Here is a 12759-nt window from a genome sequence, read left to right on the forward strand (position 1 = left end):
GAAATGTATTCCCCCTAAATGTAATTATATCTCCTTTGAGCAACATCTCCCCAACCTCTCCTCCCCACTAACTACCCCACCTTCTGGTAACTACCATTCTACTTTCTACTTTTATGAGTTTAACTTTTTTAGATTCTATATATGAGTGATTGTGCAATATTGTCTTTGTGTGCCTGGATTATTTTACTTAACTTAATGTCCTCCAGGTTTTTCCATGTTGTATCAGATGGCAGGATTTCATTCTTTTTTATGGTGAAACATCTTAAAGTTATCTCACATCTTAAAGTTCATTCATCCATCGATGGACACTTAGATTAATTCCATACCTTGGCTATTATGAATAGTGCTGTGATAAACATGAGAGTGCAAATATCTCTTCTATATATTGATTTCAGTTCCTTTGGATATATTCCTAAGAATAGGATTACAGAATCACATGGTAGTTCTATTTTTAACTTTTTGAGGAACCTCCATACTGTTTTCTATAATGGCCATATTAATTTACATTCCCATAAAGAGTATATAAGGGTTCCTTTTTCTCTACCTTTGCCAGCACTTGTTGTCTTTTGATAATGGCCATTCTAACTGGGGTGGAATGATATCCATGTGGTTTTGATTTGCATTTCCCTTATGACTGCACATTCTTTTCATATACCTGTTGGCTATTTGTATGTCTTCTTTTGAGAAATTATTGTTAAGCTCTTTTGACCATTTTTTAATTGAGTTGTCTTTTTGCTATTGAGTTGTTCGAGTTCCTTATGTGTTTTTGGATATTAGCCTCTTGTCAGAAGTATAGTTTGCATATATTTTCTTCCATTCTGTAGGTTGTCTCTTTATTATGTTGATTGTTTGCTGCACAGAAACTTTTTAGCTTGATATAATCCCCATTGTCTGTTTTGCTTTGGTTGCCTGTGCTTTTGAAGTCTTATCCAAAAAAGTCTTGCCAAGACTCCAGCTTGTGTGACAGAGTGAGACCCTGTCTAAAAACAACAACAACAATACCAACACTGCCACCACCAACAGTGCAAGTGATTTATCTCTGATTTAACAGTCCAAATGTAAGCAATGCAGGACAGTATGGTGCCTCCATAGTGTTGCAGACCTAGGATCCTTCCATTTTGTTGCTTTGTCATCTTTACTTGAAGCTTTTATCTCATAGTTTGAGATGGCCACCCCTACTCCAACCACCAAATTGTTACAGTTATAAAATGGGGAAGAAAAGGGAGGGCGTCCTCCTTTTCAGGGTACAACCTAGAAGTATATCCTTTCTACTCATGCTGTTGATCAAATCTAGTGACATGGTCACACTTAGCTGCAAGGGAGGCTGGAAATAGTCTTCAGTTGGGCAGCCACGTGTTCCACTGAAACTTTTATTGCTGTAGAAGAGAACAGATATCAGGGGTATAAGGAGTAACTTCATCATAATAGTCAGCAACAGAAAAGAATTTACTTCTGGAATGCTTATTTTTTTCTAACTTACTGTTTTGTGTGGAGAAATTTTCTACTGAAGTTAGCAAGTGGACTTGAGTTGTGGAAAAGCGTTAACCTGAGTTCATGTATTTTGCTTTAGGACTTTAACTAAGTCAGATTTATTCTGACAGTTACAGGAATGAGTGTGAAATATATTAAGAGACAAGATTGCCCTTTGGTAACTGTTACTTTTCATGTACTGTTTTTATGTTTTTGTTTTTCACCTATCTTGAGACTAATTTCATAGTTGTTTTCTTTGTATTTTTAGGTATGGCACAGTCACAAGGGTGGGTGAAAAGATACATCAAGGCCTTTTGTAAAGGCTTCTTTGTGGCGGTGCCTGTGGCAGTGACTTTCTTGGATCGGGTCGCCTGTGTGGCAAGAGTAGAAGGAGCATCGATGCAGGTGAAAATGATATAACTTAATTCTTCAAAGCACATACTTCATTGTTTTTCAAGCACTAGAAATGAGAGTGCTAATTATTATTCCTATTCTGGGAACTGAAAGGTTATAAAAAGGCATTGAAATGAAATTTTACTTTACTGAATGTGTTCTTAAGGTCTTCTAAAACAGTCATATTATAATCAGAGGAGAGGTTAATAAAAGTAACTATCAGTTCTCTGGGGAGATGCTTAAGAAATTATACTAAATGACACTATTTTCTATTAATATGGCTCTATTCGAATATCCTTTTAATGGGAAATTATTAGTGTAGTTGCAAGATAGGTTCGAGTCACAATCAGTTGCTCTGTTGTTATATAGGTATATGATTTCAGTTTGTAGAAATGTCTAGACCATTGATCCCAGATATTGTATTGTGTTCTTTAAGCATGTTGCTAATTGAAAAGATTAAGTGCAGTTTACAGTGGAAGAACTTTGGAGTGGAGATTTCCAGAAGTTTTATGCAAATAGTCTTCTGGAATAACTTGGAGAAAATTATGTTGTCCTAAAGTTGATGTCTAGAGCCTAGTGGTTTTAGTAAGTTTATGCAGTTAGGCAGAAATTGCATTTTGTTATGGGGTTTGGTTTCTTGTATTATCAATATGTATTAAGTTCATGCGTTGTGCTAAATAGTTATATAAAACAAATAACTAAAATGAATATATAACCTTCTAAAAAATCAAAATTATACAGAGAATAACCAGCTTAGTTTTTTTTTTTCTTTTTGTTTTATTTAGAGCTAGTTAAGGGCATAGTTATCAGCTTTAGGGAGTTAGAATTAGTTTGCTTTATTTATTATAATTATGGTGTTGAACTTCTCCCTGAGTTCTGGTAGTCAGTGAGATACAGAAGGTCAGGGAATCCTTTAGCTTCTTTGGGAAAAGCTACATATTTAAAGCTGGACTGCCTTTATATTCTACTTCCATCATTTGAGCACAGTTAGGGCCTTCTCTTGGGCAGAAGATTCTGCTCTCAACCCTTGTCTTTCAGATTCTCTCCATAGTGGGTCACCAGCCCAAAGCAAACTGGTCACTTACTTTGAATGCAAAAATATCTTAATGTAGGGGTACAGTAAACATAGGAAGGGAGATTTATAGGCATATGGCTTTAAATACACTTTAACACATTTAAGATAGAATGTATTTTATATTTGTTGCCTCTTTAATCTTGAATTCCTAGCAGCCTTGTCTTAGACCCAATCCTTAGGAAAATGTAGACATTCTTTGCTGAGCTTTGGAGTCAGATTCTTCATTTCAGATTAAAACTGCCTTCTTCACAGCCATCCACATTCCTTTTTGGTCCCAAGGATCCCTTTGAATCCATTCACAAGCATGTATCTTTTGGTAATAAATAATCCAGTTAAGAATGATTTTTTCCCCCAATTTTGTTACTGTTGTCTTGCTATACAACTATCACTGTTCTAAGAAGAACTTTTCCAGAACACAAAATCTCCTTACTTTGGATCCAGTGATATTCCAGAGGATCATGTGGCAATCATAATATCCCAGTCTTCATATTTTTAGCCCAATATATTCCTACGGAACATCTATGTTGATGGCTTGTGCTGAGAGCTAAAGCAGTTCATTGCATAATATGAGATACAGGTCTTGCTTACAAGACCCTGACTGTCTTATGAAAGAACAAGACTTATCCCCAGTGAAGAAGGTAGTGAAGAAAGTGTTAAATCATGTTATTTCTAAATGTCGATTCATGGACTAAAGCCAGGTTTGCATTAGATATATTTGAATTTGCAGAGGTATTAGAATTTCTTGCAGTATTCCTGGGCCCTACCCCTAAGAAGTCAAATTTATTATGTTAGAATTTGTTTGGTATATTGTGTATAGTTTCCTCGGCTACTGGTAATAGGAAAATAGCTTGGTACAAAGGGAATTTGTTGGAAGGCTTATTATATACACACAAGGAAGTCAGGAGTGAGGCAGTTGTCAGGGACAACTAGAGCCAGGACCTGAATGCTGTCGGAGTGCTCCGTCTTCTTTCTAAGTTCTTCTCTGCATCTTGGCTTAGCTCCCTAAGACCAGCTTTCTTTGCATAGCAGGGTACATGGCTGCTGGCAGCTCGCATGCCCAGTTTCTTCACCGCCTGAGAGAGATTGCTCCTACTGCCTTAATTTCAGTTTGGAGTATCTTGGGGAAGGACTGTGATGTATTCAGCTTGGGTCACATGCCCTTTTCTATACAACTATACAGATCAACTTTGGCCACCAGGATGGGGAACCGTGATTGGTCCAGCTTTGAACAAGTATACACCCCAAGTCTGTGGCTAGGCCAAGTGATCTGTAAGAAAATGCCAACATCTCTTTGAATCACATTGTTCTGTGGGAATTAGGGGGTGGAGTATAGGTGACATTTCCTAGAGGAAAGAGAATGCTATTTTCTGAATCAAAGTAGAATGGAATTCTAGGAAGAAAGGAAAACAGGTTTTTACAATCGGGTCTATATTTCATGAAATTTAGACCAACTCTAAGTATAATAGATAATTTAATTTACAGTTTCACTAGATACCAGTAAATCATACTTTAAATTATTTAAGAGCAGAAATTACAATAATGAGATTTACAGATTAACTAATTCAACCTATTTGAAGACATCTTTGCTACTATACAGCTTTGATCAACTAAACATGTTTATATCATGGGGTTCAACAGAATTTTTGACAATTGGGATAAATTCTTCTCTTTAAATTTCTCTAATGACTCAAGGACTGAAATAGTTGGCATGGTGTGGAGATCTCTGGAAGTCCCTGAGCATCCTGCAAGGAACACAGCTGCTTTTCTTTACTCTGAGAAAAGCCACTCTTGAAGGTCACTCAGCAACTGGTAGAAACATTATTTAAGAAATAGCCAAGGATTGAAAAATTAAATCTCATGAAAGGGACATGTAATACTAGTATTTTGGGTTTATTGAATACATACTGTTATGATAACACTGGAAATTCACTTTGAGTAACTAATTTTGCTGTAAAAATTGTTTTTCGATCTTTCAAAAATTCTGTTGGTGTGTGTTTAGGGGCAGCATGTTTTTAAGATTCCCTCTATGAGAAATACTTATTTACTTATTAAACACTACTCAGTGGTTCTTTTTTCAGGTTAGGATTTTCAATATTAATTTGCAATTCATTAAGTGTTTGACTAGAAAGATAAGGGTGATCAAACATGGGAAGTATCAGCTAATTAAAGGCAAGCCACAAATGAAAATAAAGTTTCTAATGATGCATTGGTACAATTCAATGGAAAATAGGATTTAGTTTATAAAATATTTGGTTTTTATAAAGCCGTAGAGCTACATTCATTTCATTAGATGAGTTGTCCCTTTTGCAATGCTCGACACAATAAATGCTGGCACAAATTGGTGGTTAATGATTATTCATACTGACCTATTCACCTCATGCACATGAATCACTTCTACTGGTTGCTGAAAGGTTACCTATGAAAGTAGATGTTCTTCCTTTTCTTAAAAAAGAAGCACCACATTACACGACATTCATTTAATTCAGGAAATGAAGACTGATATTGCATATAGTTGAAACTACAGAGGGAATTTATGTAGGTGGAATGTAATTATTCAGATTAGAACTTTAATCGCTTACAGAGGCTTTTAGAGTAAAAGGGTGCCCTAGGAATAGTTTAATGACCTCATGCCAAAGTTTTAGGTTTTATTTGAGTGAGAATTCCTGCAGTGGGGTTACTGGTCCTGATAAAAAAAAGTATATGCTTTCCACATTTAAAACTAAGATTTAAGACTTTGAAAAGTAAGTAAAAGAAATAATTTTGTGTCATTATCTTTTTTTTTTTTTTGTAATTGATACATAATTTTTACATAGTATACCATTTTCCTATTTTCATTTGCATGGCCAGAGGGGAAAAATACTTGAACACACTACTACACAATCCTGTCTCTCTAGGTCAGACTTCAGAGATATATGTATGCGGAATATATTAGGAAATTATAGAATATGTAGGAAAATACAGTTTAATCAGCATTGAGGTTTTTGTTCATCAGTAACATACATTTATGGGTTTGAAATTGTCTTGACTTTCAGCTACCTGTGATTATCTTGTTTCCTGTTGAGTTTGAAATTAAAAGTATCATCAAAAAGCAAGCAAAGAGACTCTGTCTTTCAATCTGTGTTTAAAAAAATTTTTTTTAACCTATAGCCGGCTTAATAATATTCAACAGTCATTACTGGTTGTAACTTATTTTGACACTCGGAGAAGCTGCATACAGACTCTCAAGAAAAGAGATATATTGTGATTTACATACCCGCATTTAAGATAGAGTTATGGAGTTTTATGTTACCTGCTAAATTCGCACTTCCAAGATGCTGGGCACCAGCTGGCACACATTTCCTCCTGTGCTGACTCCTCTTTGTCATCACTCGCCTTGGTCTGCTGGGGCTGACGTCAAAGGAAGTCAGGATTTAATGTTGGAATGCTTTATTGGCTTACTTGTGTGCTTTCTGCCCAAATTACTCTTGGCTCAGAAATCTCACCTGATGTTTTACCCCTTAGGATGAGTTAGGAGTTTTTACATAGTTCTGTAACCTGTCATTAGTAGAGACTTTGTATTTATAGCAACAAAAGTGTGATCCTGAAACATTTGGCGAGTGATAAATTTGTAATGTCCCTTTGTGGATTTTTCTTCACTTGCCGTGATAGAATAACTATGTGTTTCTGTTTTATATAGCCAAGGTTATATCTGTTATTTAAACACAAACTTTATTACACTTTTTAAAAAGTTGTTGTAAATTTAGATTTACACAAAAGTTGCAAGAGTAGTGCAGAGAACTCCTATGGGTTCTCCTTCCAGATATACCAGTTTTCAATATTTTAGTATATTTATTTTATTATATTTTTTCCCTCCCTCTTCTCTCTCTCTTCCTCCTCCTCTCCGTCCTCTTCCTCTCCTTCTGTATTTATGCGTGTATGAATACATACCCACAAAAAGTCTTATTAAACCATCTGAAAGTAGGTTTCATATATCATGCCCCTTTAATTCTGAATACTCTTGTACATTCTTCCTGAGTCATGATGCTTGCTGATTGGTATATTAATGCTTTTCTTTACTTATTTTAAAATTTTATACTTTATTCATAGTATTATAGAGCTTTAAATACATTAAGAAATGACTCAAGTTCTAAACTTTACATTTGAAACAACTGAGACTCAGACAGTTGAGGTACTTTACGTAAGCTCACACAATCATTGAATTTTGGAATTCTGACTCGGACCAACTGTGATAGTGCTGTCCGTTTTACTAAATAATAACTAATAAAAGTTGTGCCTTGTCACTGTTGTGATGCCTCTTTATACTATTCCTTCTCACAGTGATGTTTTATTCCATTTTATTTTGGTTTATGGAATGATGTACTTAGTAAGTTATTTAATTTTGGGATGATTCTGTAGTACATTTAGTACTTAAATATAGAAATTAAGCTTTATGTTATAATGGGGGATAATAGCTTTTAAATTGTGCCGCTCAGATTGATAGAAGATACTCTTCTCTTAGAAAGTCTAAAGATTATAAAGTTTATAAGAAGGGATTAGACTATCTGGAAATATAGCAGATGAGACATATTGAAATATTCCCAATGCAAAACTCGTAAAAAATTAAAAACAAAACATTAAAAACTTTAAAAATGTAGAACTAGCTTGCAGGGAAGCAAGGGAAATTCTCAGAGACCAGAGTAAGGGGAAATACATTTCCAGGGCAGTAAGTACACATTAAAGTCAGTAGCTGTCACATGGATATTCGTCAATTCCTGGTCATTTAGAGCTTTTGGTTTCAATGGCCATATGGGGATCAGAAGACAAGGTCATAGGCTCATACAAGGCAGGAAATTGGAACAGATATTCTAAATAAAGTCAGGACCATGGAAGAGACACATCTTTAGGAAATGGATAGACTAAAACAAAAATCTCTTCTGTAAGAACAATTGTCTAGGCTCTGAGAGAGAAAGCCCTGATGTGGAATTGAGGTTTGAATTCGCATTCACTGCACCTGAAAAATCCTAAACTGAGATACTAATTTCCAGTAGCCTGGGTTTAGAGCAGCCCCAGGCACCAAATTCCCTGGGCACATGCAGCTTGCAACCAGGCCTTATAGAATCCCAGAGATAAAGTTTGATGAACATTATATCCCAGTAAAAATATTGCATGAGAAAATGAGCTCTATAAGTGAGAGTCAGAAGCAACTGTGAGCTGAACCAGACTTTAAAGACTTGAGAAATTGGAGCTATCAGATATTAAGTGTAGTTGAAACAAAGAGAGGAGAATGAAAATAGGAGAAAGCAATAAGAGATAATCTAAAATGGTCAAGCAAAGTACTAATTTTATCACTTGTGCTTTGATACATTGTTTTTTTGGGTGATGATGGCATTTATTGTGGTTATTGTAAAAACTTATCCTCATAGTATGAATATTACAAAATTGGCAGTGAAAGACATAATAGCTGAGATGTACTTTAAAATAATATGACAAAAATAAAAGTGTAGTAGGGTTACAGATGAAACAAGATCGGCCATTAATTCATAATTGTTGGCTCTACGTGATGGATTACATGATGGTTCATTATGCTAGTCCATCTACTTTTTAAAAACCATTTTTATTGAGGTGTTATTTATATACCGTTGAATTTACCCATTGTAAGTGATATAATGATATTTTCCAGCTTTATTGAGGTAAACTGACAACAATTACATATATTTAAAGTATACATGGTATATATATATTTATTATACTTTAAGTTCTAGGGTACATGTACACAATGTGCATGTTGCTACATGTGTATACATGTGCCATGTTGATGTGCTGCACCCATTAACTCGTCTTTTATATTAGGTATATCTCCTAATGCTATCCCTCCCCCTTTTCCCCACCCCACGACAGGCCCCTGTGTCCAGGTGTTCTCATTGTTCAATTCCTACCTGTGAGTAAGAACAGTATACATGATATTTTGATACGTGCAGACATTATGAAATGATTACCACAAACTAATTAACATACCCATTACTTCACATGGTTACCTTCTTTTTGGTGATGAGAACATTTAAGATCTACTCTCTTAGTAAAATTCAAGTGTATAATACAGTATTATTAGCTATAGTCACCTTGCTGTACATTAGGCTTCCAGAAATTATTAATCCTGCATAACTGAAACTTTGTATACTGTGACCAACATCTTCTCATTTCCCCTACTTCTCAGCTCTTTACAACCACTATTCTACTCTCTGCTTCTGTAAGTTCAACTTTTTTCGATTACACATAAAAGTGAGATCATGCAGTATTTGTCTTTCTGTGCCTGGCTTATTTCGTTTAACATAATGTTTTCTAGGTTCATCCACACTGTCACAAATGACCAGATTTCCTTCTTTTTAAAAGCTGAATAATATTTCATAGTATATATACCACTGTGTGTGTGTGTCTGTATATATACACCTGCAGAAGAATATCCACACACACTCATATATATACAAAAACCCACAGCCATACTGGCCATACTTCCCTTCATCCATTTATGAACATTTAGGTTACTTCCATATCTTCGCTGTTTTGAATAATTCTGCAATGAAATGGGAGTGAAGATATTTCTTTGACTTACTGATTTCTTTTCCTTTGGATACATACCCAGAAGTGAGAGTGGTAGATCATCTGGTAGTTCTGTTTTTAATTCTTTGAGATATGCCCCTATTTTTCATAATGGTTGAACTAGTTTATGTTCCTACCAATAGAGCACAAGGGTTCTCTTTTCTCCATATTCTCACCAACACTTATCTCTTGACTTTTTGATAATAGCCATCCTAGCAGGTGTGAAGTGACATCTCATTACACATTTAATTTAATTTCCATTTCCCTGATAATTAGTTATATTGAATATTTTTTATATGCTTCTGGGCCATTTGTATGTCTTCTTTTGAGAATTCTCTATACAGATCTTTTTTCTATTTAAAAATCAAGTTATTTGTTTTCTTGCTATAGAGTTGTTTGCATACCTTATATATTTTATATACTAACCCCTTATTAGATATATGGTTTGCAGATATTTTCTTCCATTCCATAGATTGTCTCTTTACCATGTTGATTGTTTCCTTCTCTCTTCAGAAACTTTTTAGTTTGATAGAAGCTCAGCTGTCTATTTTTGCCTTTGTTGCTTGTGCTTTTAGGGTCATATCTAACAAATCATTGCTCAGATCAGTGTCGTGCAGCTTTTCACCCTATGTTTTCTTCCAGTAGTTTTACAGTTTCAGGCATCATCTTTAAAAATCCATTTAGAGTTGATTTTTGTATATGGTGTGAGATAAGGGTCTGATTTTATTCTTCTGCATGTGGATATTCAGTTTTCCAAGCACCATTTATTGAAGAACCTATTCTTTCCTTGTTGTGTGTTCTTGGCATCTTTGTTGAAAATTGATTTTTCATAAATGTGTACATTTATTTCTGAATTCTCTATATTCTATCACATTGGTCTATATGTCTGTTTTTATGCTAGTACCATACTGTTTTGATTACTGTAACTTTGTTTTTGAGTTAAGTAGTGTGATGCCTCCAGCTTTGTTCTTCTTGCTCAAGATTGTTTGGCTATTCAGGATCTTTTGTGGTTCCATATGAATTTAGGATTGTGTTGTGTATTTGTGTGAAAAATGACATCAGAATTTTAAAGGGAGTGCAGTTGAATCTGTAGAATGCTTTGGGGTGACTTGAATTTTTTATGATAAATATTTTATATAATAAAATATCAATAAATAGTAGTAAAATTCTTAAACTTATGGAGTCATGCAATCATTACCATAACCCAGTTTTAAAATATTTTCATCACCTGAGAAAGGGACCTTATGCCTGTTTGAAGTTAATCCTCACTCCCACCTCTTTCCTTAGGCAACTACTGATCTGATTTATAGATTGCCTTTTCTGAACCTTTCCTGTAAATAGAACCATACTAATGTGGTTTTTTTCCTGACTGGCTCTTTTACTTACTAGAATTTTGCGAGGTTTAGCCATGTTATACTATGTATTAGCATTTTATGTCTTTTTATTGCAAAAAGTATTCTCTATGAATATACCACATTTTGTTTCTCCATTCACCAGATGGTAAACGTTTGGGTTTTGATGTTTTCGTTATTGTGAATAATGCTGCTATAGATATTTGTGTCCAGTTCCATGTATATACATGATTTCATTTCTCTTGGGCAGATACCTAATAATGGGATTGCTGAGTGGCATGGTACATTTATGTTTAACTTTTAAATAAATTGCTCAACTAACTCGGGTGGGGAAAGTGGGCTGCTGACTGGCACCACTTGCACTCTCATTCCACCTCTTTAACACCTGATATGGGGGAGTGAAGGGCCTACTTGCCCCATCTTCTTATTGCTGGGGAGTGAAGTCCTGCTCCCTGCTGGGCCCTGCTGACACCATGGTGTTGGGGGATTGGGCGGGTGGTTTTTCCTTTGATGTTTGACTGGATTAGGATGGTTATTAGCAAAAATGTTTCTGTTCCGCTAGGTCTTCCCTTTCCTGGTCCTTTGGCTAGAGAGAGAGGCTTTTCTTCAGGTCTTTTTTTTGTTTGTTTGACAGAGCGAGGCTCTTGCCAGACTGGAGGGCAGTGGCGTGATCTCCACTCACTGCATCCTCTGTCTCATGGGCTCAAGCCATTCTTGTGACTCAGCCTCCTGAGTAGCTGGGATTACAGACTTGCACTATCATGCCTGGCTACTTTTATTTGGTATTTTTAGTAGAGGTGGGGTTTCACCATGTTGCCCAGGCTGGTCTCAAACTCCTGAGCTCAAGCGACCTGCCCGTTTCAGCTTCCCAAAGTGCTGGGATTACAGGCGTTGGCCACCACGTCTTCAGGCCCTTTTTTTGGTTGGCCTGTTGGTAGCTACAGGTTGTAGGATTCTCTAGTGCCTGATCTAGGATATATGGGACGGAAAAAGTCCAGGGGAGTTGCGATGGTGTCATTTCTCAAGTCCTGTGGTTCCTAGCCTCTAGTTTCTTCGTATATTTTTGTTTGTGGTGTTATGTTCAGGGTGTTTTAGTTGTAAGAGGGATGACTAATGATGAATGGATGAATTCTGGTCCTGTTTTTTAATCTTTCCAGATATCAGAGGTTACTGAGGTTTGGCCAGTGGAAGATGGGAGGAAGTGAAGTGCCGTTTTTAGACCTGGCTCATGAAAAATCTTTGCGATCCTCCATGCTCTCTCCTCTGTCTGCTGGCTGAATGCAGATGCTTTGTATTTTTTTATGATCTGGTTAGATAGGTGTGGCCACTAGAGGAGACAGAGGAGAGGCTCAGGGAAACAAAGTTTATTAGACTTACAGGTCCTAGAGACAGGAGGTAAAAAGCATGGTATATGGGGCCACATGGGAAAGACACTAGAGTGGTCAGGAAGCAGATGACAATAGCAGGTAGGCCAAAGCTTTTTGTGGGGTTTCTGTGCAGGAAAGGCAAGGCAAGGCAAGGCAGGGCAGGGTGAACAGTTTAGGATTGGCTAGTTTGAATAATTTTGGCAGATTCTAAGCTGTAGGGGTGGTCCTTTGTTGCCTGGTACCTGGCCTTGGGAAGATGAAGGCAGAGGAAATTGTCTCCAGGGTTATACTGGCTGGAGGAGGTATGGTTTTGGATTGGTTAGTTTGCATATGAAAGGCATGCTTCTGGTTGAGCTCTTGCTAGCTGGGAGAATTGGCTAGGTCTGGCAGAGGCAGTGTCTCCCCAGCTAGGAATGTTTTTTTAAGGTGTCAAAACATCATAATATACAGGATATCTATACTGATATTGATATCTGTATCAATACCTATATCTATATTTATGTATATGTATGTATATAATATAATA

The 12759-nt window shown here is 36.1% G+C and overlaps 1 protein-coding gene across 17 annotated transcripts in view; it reads left to right on the forward strand.

Annotated features, from left to right (window-relative positions):
- Nucleotides 1–12759, forward strand: part of LOC105475279 (inner mitochondrial membrane peptidase subunit 2) — an 886283-nt gene that overhangs the window by 37636 nt on the left and 835888 nt on the right. For all 17 annotated transcript variants that reach the window (XR_011622034.1, XM_071094627.1, XM_071094624.1 and 14 more), the window contains one exon: nucleotides 1739–1875. Coding sequence is in view for 16 of the 17 variants with exons in the window: in XM_071094627.1 (XP_070950728.1) it covers nucleotides 1741–1875 (135 nt within the window). In the remaining variant the exon portion in view is untranslated. The remainder of the gene's footprint in view (nucleotides 1–1738; nucleotides 1876–12759) is intronic.

This window comes from Macaca nemestrina, chromosome 4 (genome assembly GCF_043159975.1).
Source record: "Macaca nemestrina isolate mMacNem1 chromosome 4, mMacNem.hap1, whole genome shotgun sequence".
Lineage (NCBI taxonomy): Eukaryota > Metazoa > Chordata > Mammalia > Primates > Cercopithecidae > Macaca > Macaca nemestrina.